The 25,761-nt window shown below is 41.3% G+C and overlaps 2 protein-coding genes across 8 annotated transcripts in view; one reads left to right on the top strand and one right to left on the bottom strand.

Moving 5' to 3' along the window:
- Positions 1–4: 4 nt before the first annotated feature.
- On the bottom strand, positions 5–17,113 carry IWS1 (interacts with SUPT6H, CTD assembly factor 1). Of its 4 annotated transcripts, XM_080409756.1 has the most exons (15): positions 16,941–17,113; positions 16,248–16,363; positions 9,494–10,208; positions 8,707–8,905; positions 8,406–8,463; positions 7,983–8,083; positions 7,096–7,246; positions 5,721–5,803; positions 5,322–5,451; positions 4,189–4,306; positions 3,324–3,435; positions 3,099–3,155; positions 2,818–2,929; positions 2,077–2,237; positions 174–410 (listed from the first exon to the last, which is right to left on the bottom strand). In XM_080409756.1, exons 1-14 carry the CDS (start codon positions 16,972–16,974, stop codon positions 2,109–2,111), a joined length of 2,115 nt encoding a protein of 704 aa, XP_080265882.1. In that variant the 5' UTR covers positions 16,975–17,113; the 3' UTR covers positions 174–410; positions 2,077–2,108. The 4 variants fall into 4 exon arrangements, with proteins under 4 accessions (XP_080265881.1, XP_080265884.1, XP_080265883.1 ...); XM_080409755.1 differs by lacking the exon at positions 2,077–2,237 and having other exon boundaries at positions 5–410; XM_080409758.1 differs by lacking the exons at positions 2,077–2,237; positions 16,941–17,113 and adding an exon at positions 14,039–14,093 and having other exon boundaries at positions 5–410; positions 16,248–16,332.
- Positions 17,114–17,239: 126 nt separating this feature from the next.
- Positions 17,240–25,761, top strand: part of MYO7B (myosin VIIB) — a 58,679-nt gene continuing 50,157 nt past the window's right edge. The window contains exons 1-3 of one of the 4 annotated variants that reach the window (XM_080409695.1): positions 17,240–20,069; positions 22,028–22,075; positions 25,597–25,639. In XM_080409695.1, coding sequence (XP_080265821.1) covers positions 25,622–25,639 — 18 coding nt within the window. In that variant the 5' untranslated portion in view covers positions 17,240–20,069; positions 22,028–22,075; positions 25,597–25,621. Of the gene's footprint in view, positions 25,640–25,761 lie in introns of all 4 variants that reach the window. The other 3 variants (XM_080409694.1, XM_080409697.1, XM_080409693.1) reach the window with 3 other exon arrangements.

The following is a 25,761-nucleotide window of genomic DNA, read 5'->3' as shown; positions in this document are numbered from 1 at the left end:
CCCCCAGAAAAAAACAGATGTTTTATTGTCTAAAGTGTTGCAATACAACAAATACGTGATCTGTACAAAGGACACAATAGAGCAAGTTTAAATACAATCAGGAGAAAGAAGTCCCCATATTCACAGTCCTCGGACAACATCTTATACCAGAACCTGAACCAACAATTTAAAGATTCACTAAAAAAACCCCAAACAAGTTGTTAAAAAATTTAAAGGTCTCCAAAGAGTCTATGGGTGTATTGTCTTACAGCAGAGATCACGGGGTATTCTGTGAAGGGTCACAATGGCATCTTATTGCCCTCAATGCTGATTTTCACTGCATGGGCCGATCTGCTTTTTTTCCTGATATCTGTGAACTTCCGCATCTGTTTGTCCAGTCGACTCACGCCTTTCTTAGAGGTCCCCTGGAACTTAAAAAAATAAAACTAATAATTACCGCTGAAAAAAAAGCAGACATCCCAGAGGTTCAAGAAGAGCAATGCATGCAAGGTTAAACCTGCAAGAGGGAGCTGATGAAGCCACTGGTTCCGAGTGGGGGTGTGTGTGCATGCGCACACGCATCCTCTCCCCACCACGTGGATAAAATGGTTCCCCCAATATATGCATCACATATATGGAGGCAGTCGCGCTCACAAACATCACACAGTAAAGCTTTCACATTACAGGGATTAATAACAATGTTAGTTGTTCACATGCCGGCTGAATTTACAGTTTGGAATAGTTTTGTATCTATATCGGCTGGAGTTTAGTGTCGGAAATGTGGTGGGCACATACAGGCTTCCTGTGGGGGGAAGGTTTTAGGTATGAATACACTGTAACTGAGATGGACTGAGCTGACGTATCAGTTCCAAACTGCAATTTATTTTAAAGGTCACCAATTAGTATTTAAAAAGCAAGAGATCATTGGGACAAAGAGGGTGTAGGGGGAAGCAAAAGAAATGCCTAAGCTGACCATACAAGTTATTAGAAGGGTTATTGCCTTTCATCTCTGTATTTTAACTGCAAACGAAAAACTGAGATGATGCAGCATTTATTCTGCACAGATTAAATACAGTGATTCTGTAAAGAAACGCCACTGAAGACGAACAGGAAGGATCTTCCAATGCATAGCCAGCAATTTCCCCCTAACTAGACAACAGAAACAACAAATGATGGGAACTTCACACCTTTTAAGTTTGGGAGAAACAGAGATATCCAGAACATGGTACTTAATATCTGACAAAAACCCCCATCTATCAGAAACCAAACCTCTTGTTCCCATCCCTGAGGAAGGTGCTCCTGACAGTGATTTTAAATAAACTTTATTCATAAAACTGTTCACTAAAATTGCACCTGGAATTTCAGTGATTTTAAAAAATACGTAATTTTTTAAAACACGAAAATATGAAGCTTAAACTCAACAGTTATCTACCATTTGCGCTAGCCTCTTCCTGGCAGTACTAGCTGGTGGCGGCCCTGCTCACAGAACTGAAATGTGGACTAGAAACTGTCAAAAACATTCCTGCACTGATGTACGCCACTGACCTCCCTCCACCCTGCATTCGCAGCAGGGGATTCTTCTCCCCCTGCTCTACAGAGGTCTCATTCTCTGCCTCTTGTCAAACACCCCTTAACTCTCACTTCACTCAGCTTCCTTGAAAGAGTGGGTGTGAGAAATACCTTGTGCTCTGAACCAGTGAAACACCAGCCACAGATGGTGGTATACAGTGACATGTAGTCCTGTACTAAGCGCTAAGAATTCCTGTGTGTCAGTTCAGGTAAACCTGGCGAACCTAATTACATCAGAACAGCATTCAAAACCACCGGTGGTACAAAGCTCCTTTTCAGTGCAGGTATATTCATTTTACACCTGTCATTTGGGTATCCTGAAGCTGTTGAGGCAGGTATCACGGCAGATGTTAAGTGCTACAGCCTATTTTTTCCTGTACAAGTTACCTTTTAGGTCACAGTACAGACACGAGAGAACACAAGGAGAGTTTTCCAAGTTTAAGTTAGGGTGTACACACTCCTTTCCTGTATGTGCAAACTGCCAACAGCTGAAGCACATGCACTGTTCACACCTCCCTTGAGGGATACCTCTCAAACTTGGGGAAGGCAGAGTGTCATGGCTACAGGGGCATCCTGTTGCCTTCAATGCTGAACTTGATGGCCCGATGCACTTTGCTGAGTCGTTTCTGTTCAGCAAACCGTCTCTTGTGTTTTTCCAAGCGACTAATACCTCTCTTAATAGTCCCGGGCTAGAAACAATATCTCAATTAATGCACAGAAGGAGAGATAACAGCAGCAAGCACAGCAATTATTACTTCTTCCATTTACATGTGTTCTACCATGTACCCCACTTTTAATTTAAACTGTACAGGGTAGATAGACGAACCAAATAAAGCAAGGCAAAGGCTTGTTTTGAGGTTTACCAAAACCTCAAAGTTTTCTGCAACTGGAATATTATCAAAAGAACATGATACAACAACTGGGAGAGGTATATATAAAAAAAAAATAAAAATCAGCGACACTTATTGAAACATTAGTTCAAAATGCTCTAAAGTAAGAGGCCTGTAATCAGATTCTCACCCTAGAGAGAAACTCTACCACAGTTAACATGAAAATCTCTTTTTGATTAGAGCAGGAACAATACCCGAGTGAAAGTATTTGATGAACTTACGACAGCCCACCTGATAGCAGAACTTACTGTCTACTTGAATTAGAAGAGGCACTTAAAAGAACTACCACACAGGAACCACGGCAGTAAGGTGACAGATTCCCAGGCTTAATCAGAGAGCGCTGGAGGTACAGAGTCACTAGAAGAGGGGCAGTGCTTACCCTGGAGGACTCCATCTCCACATTCCACTTTGGCCTGACCACATAGTCCTTGTTGGAGGGCATCGGCACCCTCGCACGGGCACAGAACCCGGGGTCTCCAGGTCTAAGAGCCCTGCAGAAAAAAGAAGGTGTGACTGTTAGAGACAAAGCTTATACAGAAAGAAGTACAAGCAATATAGCCTGTTCTATCTCTGAAACTGCATAACCATTGCCTCTAAACCTCATAACAAATTACAACTGAAATGCTTTTTTCTAATCAAAGATTTTTACATCCAACCTACTTTTCCTCTCCAGTTAACACTTTCTCCAGGTCCCTGCGGGGAGTCTGACCGCCAGAGCTGCAAGAAAAAAGGAATTTTATAGGCATCTATACACAGAGAAAGACAGTAATTTTAAGACAGTCAAGTGTGGTAAAAGGTGTGTAAATTAATATTTACACACCACTCTGGTTTTCTTGATGGAGTCTTACAAAGAAAGGTTTTCATGTTTCTGCCAACTACTCCTACCTGCTCAGTCTCCTTCGCTGAGGCATCTGTTCCAAATCTCTCTGTTCCCTCTCTTCTCTTGTCATGCCTTTGTAGTTTGAGGTAAGGCCAAAGATTGGTCGAGACCATTCATCTATTAAAAAAATACCCAACAAACTGGTTAACAAACACTGGGCCTCTGAAGTTTATCTCCAAACTACTCTGGTGACCAAAGACAGCTTTCAAAGTTTAGGGCAAGTATTTACACTCTCTTTCAACCAAAAAAAAATGTTTTTGAGCCCTTAATGTTTCAGGGTAATCCAGCCTTGTGGACACTAAGAAGGAGCTTTCATCCATAAAGTCTCTTGCTGTTGCCTGCCCTTTTAGAATCTCTCTGAGCTCTTAAGTGTCAGAAAATCCTGCACACCACAGTGAATGGTTTTAGAAATATGCAAAACAGTTCTTAAAGAACCTAAGTTTACTATCAATTTACAGTCATTCAGGATGGAATGCACTACACAATGACTACAGCTGTTTAGGAAGTAAACTTTCAGTCATCCAAGATCTTTCTAAAGTCCATGGAATAAACTGTCTTCTGGCAGCACCTTCCTGCCTTTGTAGCATAGACATGAGGTTTGGACAACTAGCCAAGAGAACCTGGGCAAAATAAATGCCATCCTCTGATTCAGAACAAAAATGAAAGAAACAGGAAAAGGTGTGTGTAGAAGTTCATATAACAGCATTTGTCTACAGCTCCACAAAGTGATGAAACAGGTTAGTGAGATTCCTACACCGCAGAATTAATTCTACTACAGATGATAGCAAAAAAACATGCAAGAGAGACTGACACGAAAATTAAATTACCAGTGAAGTCTCACTGACACAAGGCAAAGGGAGGTTTACGTACTGATTAGCTTCCCTGCCATATCCTTGTTAGGTCTCGACTCTTTGGGGTGTTTGTAGAGGTACATCACAGCTCGCCCAATGCCACTGTGCTTCAGCGTCTCCTGGCTCACACTGGGCAACTGTGGGGTAAAGGCAAAGTCAGAAAATAATAAGAAATTATGTCCGAACATTAAGGGTGCCACTGAACTTTGCAAGACCACCAAATCCACTTTCATAATAAGCCTGGGGAAATCAGCACTTTTCACTGTCCCACTAGGAACTGGGTCAAGGATCAAATGCCAAAACCCAGAAGTTTGCCTTGACATTCATAGTTTTTACACACAAAATTAAGTAAGTTTCCAGAACTATTTATTCCAAATGCTCTTCTCCTTATATTACCCAAGAACTGAGTTACTGCCTTCAAAGCATTCATTTTATAAAGGTAAAAACTCACGGGGCAAAAGCATTCAAGTAATCAGATTAGGTACAAATACTGAAAGTCTACACTGAGTATGATGGGCTTTCTAGTGCCCTGCACATGTTTAATAGGCTGGAGAGAAGGGACCATGAGAGAGAAGAACTCAGGGATACTTAACAAATGATTCTTCACTACACTTTGCACATAAACCTGAACAGGCAGGCAGGGCCAAATAATCTAAATTGAGGCAGAACTCTTGCAAATACTTCACAAGAAGAAGTATTTCTAGAGCTTCACTCAAAGCCAAGTAGTGATGCTGAAAAAAAAAAAAAAAAAGGTCACTTCTGCTTCACTGTCAAGACTATGCCACGCTTATTTTATGAACGTGTCAAAGACAAATTGAAGTGACCAATCACAACGTACGAGCCTCTTGAGAAGGAGGGAAGTGACTAAGCAGTTTAGATTTATCAAGAATCTAGAAAATGCCACAGCACACAACTCCCTGAGAGAGGGCAGAGAACTTCATGTCTGTAGCTCACCTCCAACACTCAGAAATGTCTTCTGGCCTGCTGCCAGCAGAGCTATTTGCTTTGTTGTGAACATGGGCAAAATTTTCATAACAACAATCGAGCGCCTGAAGTTCCCCAGCCAAATTTTGTTCAGCTAGACAGCATATCTACAAAGTAAGACTCAATGGAGAACCATGAATCAAATACAGTTAAAAGTCAATTTCACACCTCTTGCAGGATCTTCAGAAGTTCCTCTCGTATCTTTAGTGCTGGCAGACTTCGGTCTGGAAGAGGAGAAAGCCACTCTTTGATGGCAGACATAACACCACTATCGATGAAAGTTTCTTTGAGGTCCTGCCTAAAAAGTTTAAAGAGAAGCCACAAAGTCATGTAATAATCTTAAGATGGGATGCTCCTTCAGCACAATAGTGGATTTGAGTTTGTTTCATGTTAAATTAACAGGTAAAAGTACATAGAATTTTAGGTTTTTGAGGCCACCCAGCTCCAGCATTTACTTGACAAAGTGTTTCACTGCATACTCAGTACAGCTGTTAACGTCACTTCACAAAATTACCAAATTCCTAATATTCCCCAAGATGATAATTAACTGGGAGAATGACAACTCACTTTTTAAGATGCATAACTACAGTTGGTAACAAAGTTAATTTCTTTAGTGCTGGTTTCTTTTGTGTATTCAGCTGTCGATCCTCCTGTAAGAAATTTGAAGAATCAGTGCAAGTTAATCAAAAGAAATGAGCAACTCTCATCCTGTACAACATTTACAGCAAAAAGACTAGTCTATTAAACACGTGCAACTTTGGCAGGATTACACTAACTTTGTACCCTGCTCCATCCTCCTATAGCCCCCAAACACATTGTATGATGACTTCTCTTAAAAAAAGGGACCCCACCTTAGCCAATGTTTTCCTTAAAAGCATCACATTAGGAAATTCCCCGTTAAGTATTTTTTTTCTACTTCATGATTTAAGTTGACTGCAATAAACTGGAGGTCTGCAGAGTCCTCCATGCTCAGCTATGCAGAGATAACCTACAAACTTTGTTTGTAAAATCTCATGTGAACAACAAAAAAAAAAAATAACTAGCCAAAACAATGGGAAGTGAGAAAACGTATATTCACTGCAGCTAAGAATGTAACTGGATAAACTAGAGGTTTAGGCTGAAGCATGATACAAGTAATGTAAGAGCACACAACATGCATCATGTGCAACAGTCTGTGTTCCAAAGCAACTATCATCTAAGGCCATAATGTCACTACCTGTTCAGTACTTAGGCTCCCATATCAAAAAGACATTACAATCAACAGAATTGTGTCCTTCTGTGATAATTCCTTTCCACACATCTTAATTCACTGGAGGCTCTTTCTACACAATGTTTTTTTATTGCAAGGGAAGAGATTCTTCTAATGCCCTTCTTCCCCTCTTCACGCCCCAGAATGGTTTGACAGGCACATCCTAGATAACTAAAGACACCACAATACTAGAGCTCAGCTCTTCCTCCTCTCCAGCATTTCAAACTTTACGGCTTCATTTGAAACATCTGGCTATCATCTTGTCTGAGAAAAAACTTACTTGTCAAGACCAAGTCTCAGTTGTCTCCCAGATCACTCTCTCCACCCCCCCTCCCCACACTATATATGCTAGCAACTATATAATGAAATTTAAACACAGTCCCTTTATTCATGTAGTTTACAGAACATACATATATCCCTTTTTATAGGGCAGCTGATCTCAGCTGATCAAAGTTTAGCAAGTTAATTTTAATCTTTAAAATTAATAAATATTTTCCTCCAAATTTCAACTGAAGAAGTATTTTAATTCAGAATAGCAAAACAACATTTAGACGTTTACACATCAGCAGCTTTCCATAGTGTACAGATTACTCCTCCTGAGTACCAGCCAGATTTCTGTATTTTACTGATCACAAGATTTTCCCATAGAATGGAAGTGGATTTTAAGGTGTCTTTGGAGCCTAGAGAACTCACCTCAGCGGCTTCATTCATCTTCACAATCATAGCACTGACCACATCATCTGCATCACTAATAAAAGTTCCACCATCACGGTTTCGTCTACGTTTGCCACTCATACTCTTCTTTCGTTGCAGCATCATGTCAAAATCTGACATGAAGTCCATACTGAAATGCAGGAAGAGAGTTTGCTGATGGTCAGAAAAGGGTTGATCTTACTGTCTTTGTAGGAAATGATTTTGTATTTCTATAGCGTAACTCTTAAAAAATTCTTCAGGAAGTCCACAAGCATTGTGTCTCAACATCCTTGTAAGATAATTAGTTATCCTCAGTATACAAGCTGGGAAATTAGCAAATGGCTTCAGTGGCTCTAAGCTGCCCTCAAAAGTCTGCAAGACCTTGGTGAAATAATTCACGACATGCACATATGTAACATCCAGTGTTCAAAATGCGCCGAAGCTCACAGATTTAGCTTTCCTGTTCCTGCAATATACTGCTCTGATGCTACTAGAGCAGACAGAAAGGAAACAGGAGATGTGCTGATGGCAAGTCTTGTCATACCTTATCCCTTATACCAGAGAAACACATCTGTGACTCCAATGCTGAACTGCTGAACGTAGTCAGATGCTTGTTTGATTAGATATTAATTTCACTCAGGTTTTGATGTGAACCATGAAATACTGTTCTCTGGAGGACAGGTAATCTGCTATGGACTGCCACGGGACTAAGCTGCACAAGCTGAGAGAGGACCTTCCGTCACAGTTTAGGAGAACACACTTTCTGTAGAAACACCGTCCCATGCCTTTCTAAACTATGAAGTCTAGCTAGCCAGTCTTTGGAGGAGCCCTTTCACTAAAATCTTGCATTTTGCTATTAGAAAGGAATACGTAACATATTGACTTACTGCTTCCCTCTTTTGATGTTATCATCAGAGTCCGAGTCATCTGCTGTCTCCTTCATGTCTACGTCCCCCTTCTCTTCCTCCAGATCTTCTTGGTTAAAACCCTGATGGTTAAAGACAGTGTACAGATTAAGACTGAGCACCTACTTAAGCACCTGACAAAAGGCTTCAGGCAAGTCTGCAGAGGATCTAGAAGAAAAAAGAACAAAGGCTTCCTAACTCCACCTATGACTTTCACACCAATAACTCTCCCAACAGAAGAGCTGTAAATGCTATTTAATCCAAATACTACCTCAGTGAGTCCCGTAGATAAAGCTTCCCTCCTGATACAGCATATCCTTGAACATGGGAACAGTCATTTTGGAGTACGTTCCCATGAAGGTTATATCTAGCAAGTGAACAAGAGACATCTACAGTAACACTTACTGTAAATTCCTCTTCTTCCTCATCACCAGATTCTCCAAATATATCTGCGATCAGGTTCCTGTGAAGGTAACAGTAACATTTGTCTATTTAGACTGCAACAGTAAGAAGTGCATTTTCTGCAAAATTTCTAGTGACTGTGTGGAGATCCACCTTTCACTCTGCCACCTACTACTGACCTTCCTCTTCACACCACCAATGAGGGTGGACTATCATTCTGTGGCTGGCATTCATCCATTCTCCATTCATGATCAGTCTCACTACCTGCAACCCCAAAGGAATTCATATTCCCAGAAGCACTTACTCTTGCTCATTCCCAGATTCACTGTCACTGCCGAACAGATCTTTCTCTTCTTTTTTCTTCCCAGCATTCTCTTTTCTTTCCTCTTCTTCTTCTTCCTCACTATCTGATACAATACTTTTCTTCCTTTTGTCAGATTTCACCGAAGCAGCATCACTATCTGATTCTTCAACATCAGAAAGGATTCGTACTTTTTTTGCAGCTGCCAACAGAAAGGAGCATTACTACATGTCCTAGTAATAGAGGTGACAAGAGCTACTCTCAAAAAACTATCCTCTCAAACTTGATTTGGACAAGAAGGAAGCTGACTAGCCTTCCTACACAAAACCATTGGTATGTCTTAAATACACCCATGCTAAAATATGTTTTATTCAGTCAGTAACTGAAGTTTCCATACCTCTACCCATAAAACCTCGTAATTTCAAAACTGACTCTCACCCCTAGCATATGGAAAAAAAAAACAAGAGGAAAAAATTACTAAGTAACAATAAAGCAGAAAAATGGTTAACAGGAACAATCAACATGACAAAGATGCCATATAAAGCAAGATCACTGCAGTCTTCTCTCTTATTTCTATTACACCTACTTATTACTCAGAAGTATTAGCTATACATTCACACAGAAATGCAGTTAGAACAATAGCCTCTACAAACACATTTGTGTTCTAAAAACCAACTTTGCCTTGTGATTTCATATTTATCTGATGCTTTCTTCACATAAAACCAATGATTTAACTCTAATACTACAGCTTGTCACATCGCATTTTTCTTTTCACACTACAGTTCCTTACGTGTTTTCTCACTGTCATCCTCACTGTCAGAAAGGATAGCTGTTTTCCTCTTCACTGTCTTCTCCTCCTCTTTCTCTTCTTCATCACTATCTGATATTTTTCGTCTCTTAGGAGCTTCCTCTTCACTGTCAGAGCCCTGAAAACCTTCCCTTACGTGTTCATTATCTGAATGATGAGAATCATTCTGCACCTCCTCTTTCCTCTCCTCCCCATCACTATCCTCAGACTCTATTTCTTGTTTGTGTCTGGAAATGTCCTCGCTCTCCGAGTCGCTGGCTGGCTGCTTGTGGAGCTCCTCGCTCTCCGAGTCACTGGCTGGCTGCTTGTGGAGCTCCTCGCTCTCCGAGTCACTGGCTGGCTGCTTGTGGAGCTCCTCGCTCTCCGAGTCACTGGCTGGCTGCTTGTGCGATTCTTCATTTTCAAAATCACTACTGTGATCCCTGTGAGGTTCTCCATTTTCAGAGTCACTTGCTCGATGATTTAAGGCATCTTCATTTTCAGAGTCACTTAAATGCCGATTTGGTCGGTCCTCAGTATCAGAATCACTGTCTTTGCCTCCATGAGCTGCTTCATTGTCCGAATCACTTACATTGTGATTTGGAGGCTCCTCGTTATCTGAGTCACTGTCTTTTTGCCTTGGGATATCTTCATTTTCAGAGTCTGTCATATGAGGCTCTCCCATTTGCCCGTCATCTTCTCCATCACTGTGTTCATTCTGAAAGAGAAAAATAATCTCAGGCAACTAAGCAAAAAAAACACTTTAAAAGTAAACAAAAAAATGTTCTGAATTTTTCCTTGTCTTTCCTCCAATTCAATTACCCAAGGTACTACAAACTGAAATACTTTCTACACAGAAATAAATATTAGACAATCTGCATCAAAGGACTATAAAATACTTCTTACCAAGGAAAATATTAAGAGATCAGTGGAAGTCTGTCCACCCTGCAGCTCAACCATATTTTGGAAATTGTTACAGATAAAAACCACTCAAACATGCCTAAGGGACAAGTTCCTCAAGGGTAAATGCTTAGTGTTTTTATTTTAAAAAGTCAGGCCTTCAAAGTGGTTTAGTCCAAATCCCCAGTAATAAGGCAAGAAACAGTATCTCACACTTATCATTGTCTTTTTCTTAAGATCTCAAATATCTGTTTTTTTAATTAAATACCTTTTACTGGAACTGCACGTGCATTACTCTAAGTGAAGCTCAAGAGAGCTTGCGCCCTTCCCTTCTTTGCCAAGGAAACTTATTTAAGAAGTCATCAAGACCAAAAGCACAGGAAAAAACAGGAATAAAGTTTTAGTCAAACCTTTCAGAGTATTACTGTTAACAAAAGTAGTGTGTTTCAATGCGTAAGAATGTAAGAACAGAGCCAACACTTCTCTCCCCTAAACTGACAGCTCCCATGCCGATCCAGACACCTGAGGTAATCATGCACAAATAGACCGATCTCCTTAAAACTTTAGGATTGTATTTCAATCCTTTATGGCTTTTTTTACATGGCAAAAAATACTGAGCCACACGCTCCATTTTTGGAAAAACCTTTCACAAGCCACCTATCAATATCATTATCGACAATATCTTGTTTTGTCTTTCCTACAACATCTAATTTCTACTTGGAAAAAAAATAATCTCAATTGCATTTACCTGAGAAAACAAAATGAAATGAGTGTTTAAGCATCTAATTAACTCAGTACTCCTCTCACAGTCACTGTCACAATCTCATTTTCTACTGACAAGAACAATACCGTAAAAGGAACTTCTTTCCTACATATTCAACTCCATTCTTCGGCCAGGCTTTCCTCAAGGGTGATTTTGTCTCAGCCATAGACTTCTTCCACATTTGCAAACTAAGTCTTTATTGTCCTAGGAGATTCTTTAAAACCTGTATGTCCCAGAGCTTCCAAAGCTTTTTTGTCAGCAATTTGATTTCCTTGGAAAGACAGACTTTCTATTTTTATTTTCTACGGTCATTCTATTTCCACATTCAGAGCCCTACAAAACAATGCAGGTGTATTGTATTTATCCTACACGCACAACAAACACTCTTCAAAAATGTATGATTAAAATTAATGTTATTTAAAATTCCTTCTTAATTGCTTTAAGGAACTACTCCCTCCAGAATTATACCAAGTAGAAAATAACATTGCTTTTTAAGATTTTGGACCTTAAGCATTTATTCCCTTGGCTAGCGCTTGATAAAGTAGTAACTTTTAAATTACTGCAGCATCACTAACAGGAAGTTACTACACAATGCAAAAAAAATCAGGCCTATATAATTTTAAAACATGCACTTCAAATATAACTTCACTATTTCCACGTTACTTAATGCTAGCTACAAAATAGCTGATGTGATAATCCCAGTGAGTAGTTTTCACTCTACTGCTTGTCCCTGTCTCTCCAGCAATGCCAGTGTTTTGAATCATGCTGGTGGTGTTACTCAGTATTTCCCATTTCTCCTTACAAAAAGGAAACATGATTCTGTTAAAACCCAAATTTGGAATTTTAAAGAATAAAATATGAAGATTAAGAAGTCAGAGGATGCTCAGCTGAGGAAGATTACATACACACACTCAACTGCTCTCAGATTGTTATGGGATTTTATTTACTCTTCCCCCCCCCCCCCCCCCCCAAAAAAAAAAAAAAAAAAAAAAAATTAATCTGATTGTCCTCTCCTGCCCAGTACCTCCCACATAAGCCAACATGTGTACTGGACACATTTTCTTTGACTGTATTATTTAAGATTGAAGAAAACTGCAGTTGCAAACAACAGGAAACAGCTTTTACAGCAGTGCTACAGGTAAGGTCATTGACAAGTACTGAAATGCAGCTGTCTACACCGAAATTGACGTTTATAATAATAGAAATTCTTTAACCCTTTTTTTCCTACCATTTAATTTTTGGTGGGTTTGTCTATCTTCTCTTGATTTCAGATAGCTAATGCTTAAGAGGTACTAATAATTTTGGGCTTGTCACCTTCCACTCTAGAAAGTATCTAGTGAACGAAACTAAAAAACAACTGGAATTAATGATTCTTAAATGTTCCTAAGGCTGGAAGCATGGCTGCAGGTTATACACCCACCCATTCAGTATACATTACTACATTACATGGAACTTCCCAGGCAAAATACTTGGCAAGAAGTCATTACAAATATACAGCATTATTACCAAAGCACTTTAGATATATTGAATCTCTACTCTTTTATTACAAACTGACAATCACCCTTGAGAATGAAGATGTTAGGGGAGGGAGAGCAGACATGCATCCTAATTAGCTCACACTGTGATTACACAGTGCTCTGCACCACAGAATCCCAGCGGTGACAGCCGTTGAACTCTACTGTGACGTAACCACCTCCAGCAGAACCACTCTGACAATACAGGTGCCCCAACACAGACTGGGCAGAAAGGCATCATCTACTCTAGTCCTGAGTCTGGAAAGCTCAACCAGAGCGAACACAAAAAGCACACAGTCATGTTAGTCAAGTTAGTAAGCCCAGCAGAGAGACGACTGCTACCTCAGACTCAGCACATTAACATAACCGAGCATCTCCTGAAGCAGAGCTGACTCGCTCAGAGCCTACACACAACAGGCCCTGTCCACAGCCAGCGTGTAAAGTTCTTCTGAATACAATTAACGAATCTGTAAATGTTTTGCAATATACTTGATATAAGAAGCGCATGCAGCTTTACAGTAAGATGACTAAACTCTGAAGGATGGTCTCCCCACCCACCGTTTGTTTTTTTTTACTAGTTCGTCTCTAAAAAGATGTTTTCAAAGAAATCAAGTATGTAATTTTGGAGTTTTCTCGTTTTCCTTTTCCAAATACTTAAAATAAAAGATCAGACATCCTTAAAAACAAGTAGGTCTCAGGTAATTGCTACTGTATTTTTCTCTAATTCCTTTGCTTTCTTTTCTTCCTCCTCTTTATCTATAAACATTTTAATTGAGATGTCCTTAATTTTTTGTAACTGAAACAATTCTATAACATGAGGCTTTAGTACAGTATAAAATAAGGAATACATCACAATCAAATTTACAGTGTTATCCTTCTACATAAAAATTTCAGTTAGCAGGTAGTTTATTGGATCAACATGCAGTCACTTTTAAGAGGTATTACTTTGATAATTTAGTAAGTTCAACAAAATTGACCCATCCACTACACTCTCATGAATGACACTTGGTAAACTAAGGCATACATAACCATCATAGGCAGATCAGCAAGTTTTTGGTTTTTTTCAGAGATGTAAGATATTTATATATGTTTGTTAACAGTCACAGTCAAACTACAACTTAATTCATGAAGACAGCAGCGATTTGGTGAAAGTGTAAGAATCTAAGTCATTAAAGATTTCCATATGAACCTGACTTGTACAAACACTGTAAACATGATTTCATATTCATTACTGTACTAAAACTATGTGTTATCTAATTCTATTTGTCTAAAGCAGAATCGATAAGGACATCAAGGAGAACATTTATAGATAAAGTGGGACTGGGGGAAGGAAAGCCAGAAAAGAATTGTGGAAAAGAAAAACCCACATACCTGAGACCTACATAAGTAATTCCTCAGGATTCCCCTTTCCTTTAAAGTTAAGAACCTGAAAAAAAAGTTTGAAAGTTTAAAACTTCAGTTCTTTACATCCAAGTTCTATATTAGAGACGAAATAGTAATTAAATAGACTTAACTGATTAGGCTGTCTCAAAGGTTTTACTACATTTGAGTGTCATTCCTCCCACATATTCCTAAAGATGAAGGAAATAAGAGGATGAAAGAATATTTAGGGTAAATAATATGATAAATGACTGAAAGCTACTCCCTTTCAGAGACAGCTGCTCCACATTATTGCATTGTATTGCATTGCATATTGGAGTCTGATGCAGGGGAAACAATGCAAGACTTTATAACAAAACAAAATACTCAAATTTTGAACTGAATCAAAGCACTAAAGCATGAAGGTTCACATTTACTACTGGACAGAAAAGTGTTTCAGTTCTTTCGTTCTTTTTTTCTTAATGTACTTTCTTCAGTATTTTATCTACAGAGGAATACTCAACACCCATCACAGAACAAAGCCTTTAAAATAATGCAGGCACACGAAGAGTATCAGTTAACAATGATAATAGGTCCTAGTACTTTCTGGTTATTTAAATCTGAAAAAGACATACTGAAGATGTAAGTAATACTCAACTACCTGTCCTTTAGGCCAGATTTCCAACTACATTGCCACAGTAAGTAAAATCAAAATCCCACAGGAGTATAGAAGAGTAAGAAAAAATGACTAAGTTTTCATACACAGCAGAAAAGCTTAGTGTTATTGTAACAGCAACATGACTCTCCATGCACTCATCACCATTCTTTTTTCATTAAAACAGGAGTACTAAATCCCTTTGAAAGACACTTATTTCTCCCATGCTGAAAAGCATATGTTCTCCCACACCAAAATCCTGATTGTCACAACAAGAGATGATGCCTTGCACCAAATCAATAGTAACACCTTTTAAAACAAACAAAAAAAACCCTCCAAATCTGCTTTACACTGGAAGTCAAATACATGAGAAGAACTTTCTTTTTATACAAATATAAAATCTTCATCTACTTTCTAACTCTGAGGGGAGTATGAATTCAATAAAAGCATGGTAGTAAAAACAAAACACCACCAGAAGAAAAACCAGCCAATCAAACAAAAAGGTAAGATTGCAAGTTACACCACAGCAGAGTTGAGCCTTTTGACACATCAGCCTGATGCAGTACATCACATCACACAATCCAAATTTTAAGCAATTTTAAAAATGTGTAACAGTGAAAACCCTGTCAGAGTCAATCCTGATCTTTACATAAAATCTAACAAAATATGCAGAACAGAATGCAATGACTTTGATTACAGTTTTTACGAATACCAAAAAGTTCTCCATAACTTAACTTTGCTGGCAGAGGACATGAGTTCACAGGCCAAAATTATTCCTTCCTAGTTAAGACCTGATGTAATTCTGCATCAAGAGGAACAAGAAGTTCCTCAAAATTAACTCCAAACCTGTCCTAGAAATCTAAAAGGTACCTTCACTTTTACCAAAATCTCTTTTCAACCAAAACAATCAAACCACAAGTTAAGTGACTGTCCCCCAAACACAACTCTGGATCAAAGCATTACCGCCCTTTTCACAGCACAGGCTTCTCAAATCAAGAACCTCTTCAGAGGAAGAACAGATCCCATTTAGGAACCTTAACCTGCTCCTGCTCCACATGGTAATGATCTGCTCCTTTGTGAATGACAAGGTGAAAAATATAGCACAAAATAGACTTGAGTCAATGCTCACAGCTGAGGAAAGATGGAAAATGGGAGAGCATTTATTCTTTATTACAGAAATCTATGCCCCAAAATGTGTAGTTTTACACTATGGTGCAAAATTTGAGGTACAATTCCAAATTCCTCTTAATGCATTGCTTAGATTTTCAAACCCAAAAGGTTTACCTTCTTGCAATCAATTATTAACAATATTAAACTTCCTAGTACAAAACAGTGAATGCTATTATAACAAGAACAATTAAAAAAGACCCTATCCTACATACTGGTCAAGAGACTTATCTGATGCATTTCTTTCTAGTGGTAAAGTTCTGCCAGACAGGACCCTTAAGAACAATTGAATGAATATGTAAGTGTCAGTTATGAGAGAATGCCTCTTTAAACAAACAACAACGACAACAAAAAATCAATGTACAGGACAGCAATCTTTAGATAAAGTTCCAGTAGTACCTCTGAATGGTGCCCTACACTTCCATTCTCAGACCCAGAGTGCTGTTCGTTTCCTTCATCTTCCACATCAGATCCTGAATCTCGTTCATCTTGCACTGGAGTAGCTCCACCATCATCTACTCCGAAGTTAAGAAAAGAAAAGCAACACTCAGTGACATCTCCCCGTGTTTAGAAGAGCACTGACAGGGGTGATCAACAGGGAGCCAGGCAGCGCTACAGTCAGACTCGCGTTCTAACTGCACTGACACAGACACGGAGGGTACCTACCGGGCAGGTTCGGCACAAACCCACCACACACATCCCAGAAGAGACCACTGAGCTACTCACAGCATGCACGCACCGACTGACACACTCCGCAAGACACCGAACTCATAATCAGGCGGCGGCCGCGCCGCGATCGCGCCAACGGCCCGGCCCGGCCCCGCCAGTGTCACCCCAGAGCCCCGGCGGCGGCCGCTGACCACGGCCGGGGCAGAGGCGGCCCGGCCCGACCCCGCACACCCTCCGGCCGAGCCGCGGCCCCGGGCACGCCGCCGCCGCTACGTGACACCGCGGGGCAGGCGAACGGCCCCGGCAGGCGGGAGACGGCCAAGGCAGGGCGATCCCCGAGGGCCCCGCCGTGCCCAGCGCCCTCCCTCACAGGGCCCCGCGCCCCGGGCGTCCCTCCCGCGGGGGACGCTCCCGCGCCGCTACCTGACTGGTCCCCGCCGTAGTACTCGCCCTCCATGGCGGTGGCACCGGCCGCGCCTCCCCGCCGAGGCCCCGCGGGCTGGCGGCGGGGCCAAGCCCCCAGCGCAGCGCTCGCCACTAGGGCCCGCCGCCTCCCGGCACCGCCACCTCCCGCCGCGCACAGGCCCAAAATGGCGCCTCTGCCCCGAACGGCCGGCACCCGCCCCGCGCGTGCGCTACGAACGGCCGCCCCCTTCCCCCCGCGAGGGGCGGCTCTCGCGAGGCTTCAGGGGCGCGGCCGCCAGGGGGCGCGGCGCGCGGGGCCGCGGCCGTTACCCGCCCCGCCGCCGTTACCAGCCCCGCCGCCCGCGCTGAGGCGGTTCCAGCCGCCGCCCGTTCGGCGGAGTTGAGCTGGGGTGGCAGTGAGGGGAAACTGGAGGCTGGTCGCTGCTCCCGTACGCAGGCTGACTGAACTGCAGCGAAGTAGAAAACGGTAGGGGTTTTGCCCCCTCCCGAAACGTTTTCCTGCAGTTTTTGGTAAAAAATAGTTTGGTTTGAGCTTGAGAACTGAAGTGCTGAGGAAATTGAAGGAGCGTTTGAGGGAAAAAAGGCTAGTTGGAGCCCTTCCATCAACATGGGAAACGAACAGCTGTACGGAAGTGTAAAATGGTCGTTATTTTAATAAAGATACTTTCTTGTCTGAGGTGTGTGAGAACTTCCAAGAGACAAAACCCCAGGCAACGCCTGACGCCTGCTTCAACCCCCAGCCCTGAGCTACACCAGTGACCCAGCATCTCCCTTCTGCCCAAGGCACAGCAGTAAAAATGCCTCCTACACTGACAAAGGATGGGACATCGAGAGCCTCATCTACTGCCTTGAATAGAAAAGATTTCGCCGTTTAAGTGATAACTGAATTTATCAGCTCCCTTCAAATCCAGTTAGCAAGAATTAGTGTGAATCTCTACAAGGAGGCAGCAACCCCAGTTTTCAGGCACAGGTACGCATGTGGGCTCTGGATGCCGTGGTGGGGGTCAACAGTTTTTATGTCACAGCTGGCCCAAGAGGGGACCCGCGGCTAGCTGTGGAAACAGGACTAGTTGTCTCAGCAAATTTAGGTCTGCCTGTCCTAGCTGAAGCTGCGGTTCAAACTAGTTCATGTGTGGGTGGTTCTCCAGATTTAGCCTTCAGCATCGACTGAAAGTTAGCCTTGAACTCCCCTGTAACTGCTGAGTTCTGGAGTAAACACGGGGGCAGAACGACCTCTCGCTTTTTTCAGGAATTGTTGTGTTCTCTTAGCAACCTCTATCCTCTGAACAGTTGCACTATTCAGTTATTTGGCACACCTATGATATGTCAGTAGAGGCTTACTAGAGATGACTTCTGTCATTGAGGCATTGTTTAAAATGGAAAGCTTAATAAATGCATGCAGTGCTGGTCACCTGCCTCTCTTCTTCTTCTGTGGCGAACAAAACATCTTCATTTTCTAAGGGGGTACAGGTTAATGTGACAGGCAGAAAACTGTTGAGGCAGTGTCATTTGGCATATTTCTAAGCAACGGTGATTTTTATAATCCTACACGCTATGCTTCTGTTCAGGGACATCGCACTTTAGCAAGTTGGGGACTCTGAGCAAAATGAGTCATTATTTCTTCTGCGCCAGAGGCACTTTAGAATGAATGGCAGAGTGGTTAAGCCATTAACTAAAACTTACACTCCAGCAGCAAGCACAATTACAATGCAGAGAGTTCAGTGAACCATGTTACATACAGCTGCACTCTCTGAATTGAGTTATTACTTAACATCTACAGTGTTTCACTTCGAAGCAGAAATTGGCAGTGGCATCAGGTGTTTCTTGGATACAATCCTATATTCTTAGTAAATAATGCAGAAACCTTTTTTTTTTTTTTTTTAACCCTGAAAGCAGCATACACAAAACATGCAGAGAATGTCTCTTTGTAGCTCCAGAGGTTGTTTCCAGATAGCCGCAAAGGTCCCTTAGTGATCCTCAGGACCACATGTAATGGTATCGCGTCCTTCTTTCCTGCTCCTAGATGACTTTTATGGCTTCTAGCTCTTTGCACTGTGTGGTTTCACTTTGACCTTTTCTGGAAGGAGCAGGTGTGTGCCAGTATGTGATGGGCAGCTCCCATTGTTTCACTTATCTGACTTCCATAAAGAAATGTAATGGCTTTCTACAGCTGACTAAACAGAAGGCAGCATGAAAAATTTAATGTGACTCATTACAACACAGTAAATTAAGTTCTCTGAGGCCAAAGCACTAAGGTAGGAAATAACAAGTTGGGAGTAATGTAACAGAAAATAACGGACAAGGGGAAACATAAATAGAAACTAACAAAAAATAAGATTGCAGAATGTGTACCGAGGTACCTGGAAATTGTACCAACGTGCCTAGAAAACACAAAAGTCTATCACATATTAAAGTTCCAAGCAGAATCAGAGTACAATGGTAGTCTTCCTTGGAAATCCGTAATTTCTAAATATGTGTCATGTTCTGCAGTGATAACAAGCCACTGTCCCAAATTCCAGCTGTGCTGAAGCTGCATTGATGAGAGAATAGATAATTTCTGCATTTACTGAAAGTGGAAGGAGTCACAGAGGTTCCTTCCTAGCAGTTATGAACTCCTATCTTTCTGAAACAAAACCTCCTAACCCCAACCCTAGCGCTGTGACACGCCACGTGCACCACACAGCAGAGGGTGCGCCTGTGTCTTAACCTCACCTCAGCAGTGCTGAATAACTGGGCACCAATTCTGACAACTGTTCTGCAGGTAAGGTGTGTGTGCGCACTTGCATGCACGCTTGCATGCACACGTCTTTGTCCCTCATACGCGAGAACTTGGCACTTAGCGGCCTGTAACATACTCCCATAATACCATCTTGGCTGCATCCCAAAAGGAAGGATGGAGTGACACAGACCATAATGGGATTGCACGGTAGGGGAGCATGACCTGCCTTCTAGCAAGCAGAGTAAGCAGCACCCACTTGGCGTGTGTGAAGGTGTGTAATGACACAGATCCCAGAGCCCCACCACTGCACCTCTGTACATCATGAACTGGCTGGAATGAAATAAGCCTTTCCCTGAGGGATAGAATGCTCAAGACAACCAAGGGATGCACTTGGAAATCCTTTACTGGTATGTATTTCTTATTTAGTTTGCTTTGTTCCTGCAGTGAGCCTTTCAGAGTTAACAGACATCAGTGACTTAAAGCTACAAATCTGCTTAGAGGAAGGGAAGGAGGTTAGTGTAGACAGAAGGGTTTCTGAATTAAGAGTTTAGATTGCAAATTGTTATATCCAGTCTGCCTCCCTTCAGAAACCTCAGGAAAAAAAATAGTTTAACATAAAATGATGCTTGGCATCTAGGACTTGGTAATGCAGAAATTATGAGGCCACTTTGATTTAGCTGGAGAGAAAATGTGAGAGGTAGTGGCCATGTGCAAATTAAACCCTTTGATCCTGACATCAATCTCTTAATTAGGAAGCTGTCAGGAAGAGGCAATTTTGTTAACACGTCTATCCAGACAGACCTATTGCTCTGAACAACAGCAGGATTAAATTCACCAGGGATTATCCAATTTTAATTTATTGCATTTCTCAATGCATTATTCGTCAGCGTAGACCTTACTACAAATTACCCCTAATTACAATTACAAATGTGTCTGTGCCTAGCACAGTCCCTCACCAACCTCTGTCTTCAGCAGTAAACAAGAGTTGCTCACTCCTGGCGAGCTCCTGCCTTTCCCCGTTCGCACAGCTCAGTGAATTCCCAAACTGGAGCTACCCCTGCTCACTCAGGCACTTCTCTGAAGAAGCCTTTAGCAAGCCGCCTGCTCATCTCTCATTAGGTACATGTGCTTTACAAAGCATCTAGGCTGCTTCTGCTTGGTATGTCAAGTCTCTGCTCTTTCAGCTTATGTTTTCTGGCTCTTTGAGTATGTTTACACTTAACTGCGGAAATCCATCTCCCTTCCAACACATATTTCAGCCACACAATGAGTTGTGCTTTTCTTTCAGACTGTCTTGAGTTCCCTATGTTTCCGTCTCATGCAGTTAATATAATGTACTAGGACAGAAATACTGTACTTCTGTCTGAAATAGCACCCCCACTGCATCTTGATCACAAGCATTAAAAATTTATATATTTTTAGGATGAGATTCTCTGCCCCAAAACATGATCAGTTTGGAATTTAAGCAGGTATGTTTCATTTGCTGAAGAAATATGCATGGCATTTTTCCCCCTACAGTCTAATTACACAAAAAGCTTCAGTACTTCAATTTATTTGTCAATATTTGACCTTCATCTAATAAAATCAGTACTTGAAATTTTGTTAACCACATATAGCACATAGACTTCTTCTAAAAACTGTTGTATCAGAAGTAAGTCTGCTAAAGAACTTTGAGGCAAAATCCTTGAGTGAGAATGATTGGCCCAGTTAGAAACTTTCAGAAAGCTCTCATCTCTTTCTTGTGGTTTCCTGCCTCTCTCTAAGTCTCCAAGCCCTGAAGGGCCTGTGCTCTATTTCTGCACGTCTTCATTACTGCTGTAAAACTTAAACAGAAGCCTCAGGTAAGGAGGCTAATACTAAAACACAAATGTGTAACGAGGGTAAACACACATTACTCCCAACTATTTATTGCCATGCTTGAATGCTTACCTCCGATTTGGATATGGAACTACAACAGGAGCCCCAGGAATCTGTTGTTGACATGGAGGCTTTTTGTTGTCTTTCTCATCGTGCAGTGCAGCTACATTGAACCTAGGAAACAAGAAAACAAGAATTAAGGTATTAGCTATACTAGCTCACGTTTACAATTATTGCACGTTTTCACTTGCATGATTAATAAAGGGCATACAGGGACTGAAGTTTAAGGTTCACCCAGGCAAGAATTACCCTTCCTGCTTACTGGATGTGCCTGACTTGGAGATTACATATATGCTGAACTGGGAGCAAAGTCCTGTAATAAATAACCATGCTTCAGTCATTTCCTCCTTTGTGCAGCAGGGAACTGGCACTTGGTGAGGGATCCCTTAATGGCACCAGTGCCAGTTTCACCTTCCTTTTCTTTCTTTCTCCAATGCTTATGAAAAAGAGGGAACTAAGCTGCAGAAACCAGACAGTGAAGATTTCTTCTGGAGAGGTAACATCCTGTGGGGTGCAATTTGCTTTACGGTGCCACGTTACTTTGTAAAGAGAAGCAACAGAGAGCGCCAGGCGTTGTCAGAATGCTGCCATTCAAGCAGGTGGGGGGTGGCCACTTACGACTTAACTGGGGATAAGCATTTTAAATGTTGCAACTCTTTATCCCGGGATTATATGGGATCTCCTCCCTACATGTCCATTCTTGGCTGCCATCATAGGCTGGATCTGGACCTGCCTGTATCTTTGCTGTGATGCAGTATGGCTCTGCTTTGTGTTTGCACTACCACTCCCTCTTTGTTCTGGGTAGACATTTCTGCTCTGTTGCAGTATTCAGGTTTCCGGCACAGGTGAAGAAGTATCTGCCAGTTGTGAGTCACCGCAGCTGACCATGGCCCATCTTTGGCCTGTGTTTCCTGAGTGTTAGGCTTCTGTACCACCTTGCATCGCTCGTAGTAACAGGTCATCACATTGTTGAAGTTAATACGCAGATCCTGTTCCCGAGCCCTGAATAAGAACATGAGAACTTCATCATAAGAGTAACTGATTATGAAAGACAGAAGTTCTTTCCTGAGAGAATGTAAAAAAACAACAGAATAAAAACAAGCTGCCAGAACGAATGCATTAATGTTGCATTGCTACATTTTTGGAGATGTTGTGCTACAAAATTGAGAATTGTCTTAGTTACAGATGAGCTCTGAAGAAAAATAAATTCTTAATATAGTCAGCAGTTGTGTTAGGGACACAGCCCTTGCAGTTTCTCCATATGCCAGCTTTTGTTATTAAGTGTGACATTCTACTTCTCATCTTGTTATTGGATCACCTATGTGAAAATTATGTTTAAAATTCCTGCTTTAAAACGTGTGTTAGCATTGGACTTCCACATCGGCAGTCTGTCATCTCTTGACGTTTCTGGGTTGGTTTTTTTTCACTTTGGGAATCGCAATACATTTTGTAACTTTGGAAATTAGTTATTTTCAGCATATCTTATGATAACTTTCAAGTGATAAAACATTTTGGGCTTGCCTAGAAACCCTGTTCAGTTGGGGCTACTGTATAGCCCTTTACAGTCACAAAGAGGGCACAAAGATCACGGAGCTTGTCAAGCACTTCCTAGTTTCCATTTTGCTATCCTAACAGCCCTCTTAAATGGTTAAGACATTGGTGTAACCCACAACAGTGGCATTATCTTGCATACAGGAGTACAATTGCTCCTTCTGTTTAGTCTGAAGAAAAGGCTGTTTATGCACTCATCAATTTTAAATAAGACCATGATTTATGAAACCTATTTATACCTTCCCAAATAACATAGGTAAAAATTTCCTGCTATAGGAAAGCAAGTGATAAAATGAGCCCTAATTCTCTCCCTGCAATGTTTTCTTTTAACATTGAAGTTTCTTAAAACAAGAGGGAGAAAACAATGGAAACCCTGAACTTCACCTTGAGGGTGTTTTTTTAATGGAAATCTTCATTTTTCAAGAGCATGAACATCCACAAATAAATTAATGACTTGAAACACTTTTCTGATAATTTAGTTGCAAAGTTCTAAACCTCAGAAACTTGTATAGCTCCACCATAAAATGAAGACAAACAATAAAATTATTTACATGATTCAATCAGAAAAGTGATGAAATCTGAGTGCCTTTCAAAAATAAATACAATTCATGTTACACGGATTTGTAAATAGTTATCCAAAATTTTAAACATATGTTTTTAAAGCCATTACACAATAGAAGACATCTCAAGGATTTCAGTGAAATTATCGATGAAGTATCCCATTAATCGCTAATATTAATGGTACTGCAAACTGGGATTTTGATGATAATCTGTACAGCACAGGTAGAAAATGGAACTTCCTTGTTTTGCTCAAACTTACCAGAGAACTGTCCAAAACCTAGGCAAGCACAATTTAGGGCCAGAATAAAACAACTTCTCAAAAGGCTATGAAACGAGAAATTTAGATTCATGTGTCAAGATAAAACCAGAACAGGTGTCTCTCTTTTTCATTGGGAATGTTCTGAGAGATCATGGACTTGCCTGGAATAAGTGATAAAGATCATTTTCTGGTCCTGTAGTGTCCACTCGTCTTGTAAAGTGGCTTCCAAGCAGCTTGCCATCAAACAGGAGTGTGCAGAAGGGATGCAGATGGTTCAATACGTCTTCATTGAGCATGACTTGTAAAATGTGTTTGAGATAAAATGCTAAGAAAACATCATTGATAATAGGTTATAAAAGGGTAAAAATAGAATTACTTTTTGGTCCAAGGCTAGCATTTTATGGAGCATTTTGGTTATTGCAAGCATTTCATTCTTCTTATCAGCTCTGAGCTGAGCCTTTTCTCTGGGTGTGCTGGAACAATGGATAGAGGGAGAGATCCTTTAGAGACATGGAGGGAGCAGAATGGGTCACACAGCTGTGAGAAGTTTGTGAACATGAGCCTGTGGAGACCTGGGCTAATAACTGGCATCTGCTGCACACAGCAACTACTAGAATCACAGGTTACTCAACAGCCTTAGTGTGCAGGGATCACTCTTGCTAGTAGGAAGAGATAACAGGGAAAAAACACCTGTCTGGAACTCTGGAAATGTTTAAAGGGAACTTAGCAAAGAGTCTGCCTGTGATTTCCTACACACAGTAAGACATCAGCAGCCTTCCCGCTGTAGCAAGAGTCAGAGCCAGCAAATCATACGTGGTCCCGGAGTCACTCCAAAATGCAGCTGCAGTAGCCTATGGGACAGGAAGCAGCTTCTGAAGACTTTGGTTCCATGGTTATTCCAAGGATCACAGCCTAAACAGCATCATCCCTTAACCAACACACTAGTATAGATTCCTGGCCACCAATCTTTTCACTGTTACGCTTTTGATAGTGAGCTCCCAAAATTATTGTGCTTCTCTCCAGTTCCTTATTTTGCTGCTCATGTCTTCATTGCAACCCTTCCCATTCCAGCCAAGGAAGATGAAATCTAAACCTCCATTTCTATATAGCGGTAGGTTTGAACTGTGAGGGTCTGAGGGAACTGAGCAGCTCAGGAAAGTACGAATTAAATCTGTGCCACTGGGCTGGCTGCTCCTAGGAACTGAACTGCTCGGTCAATGGACCAGCCAAAGGTAACTCTATTGTGCATCGAATAACATTGCATTGTGAAGTCTTTTTATTTGTGAGCCAAACTTGAAGTTCAGCCAATAAATGTGCCTAGCATTTTACTGAGGGAACAATTTGGTATGAAAATGTGCACAGTGACCTCTTCAGGGTTGAGAGCATCTCCAGGCTTACATGGTAGAACTCACAGCAGACCCACCACCACAGTGCTGCAGGTTCTTTGCTTTGGGTAGATGGTTCCATTGTTTCTGCATTGGGTGTAGCTTATTATCATCTCCTCTGCTTTAACAAAACCCATATTATTTTAAGGCATTTTGCTGTTATTTTTTACAAGGAAACATCTCAAAGAAACCCCATTTTTTGTTCTGATCAAAGCTGGAGCCCTTTACTGGCCTAACCTTATGTTCTTCTTGGCACTGCAGGTTGCATACCATGATCTGAAGCATAATGGTGGTTTTCAGAAAGGTAAGTCCTATTCTTTGCTGTGATTTACTGATTAGCCCAAGGCCCAAAGAGGAGAAAATTACCTTAATATCATGGTTCAACTCAAAAGAGAAAGTAGCAATAACCCAATATCAACCAGGTAT

This window comes from Falco punctatus, assembly GCF_963210335.1.
Source record: "Falco punctatus genome assembly, chromosome: 13".
Taxonomy (NCBI): domain Eukaryota; kingdom Metazoa; phylum Chordata; class Aves; order Falconiformes; family Falconidae; genus Falco; species Falco punctatus.
Note: the sequence above shows the minus strand (reverse complement) of the source record. Positions and strands in the feature narration are given on the sequence as shown.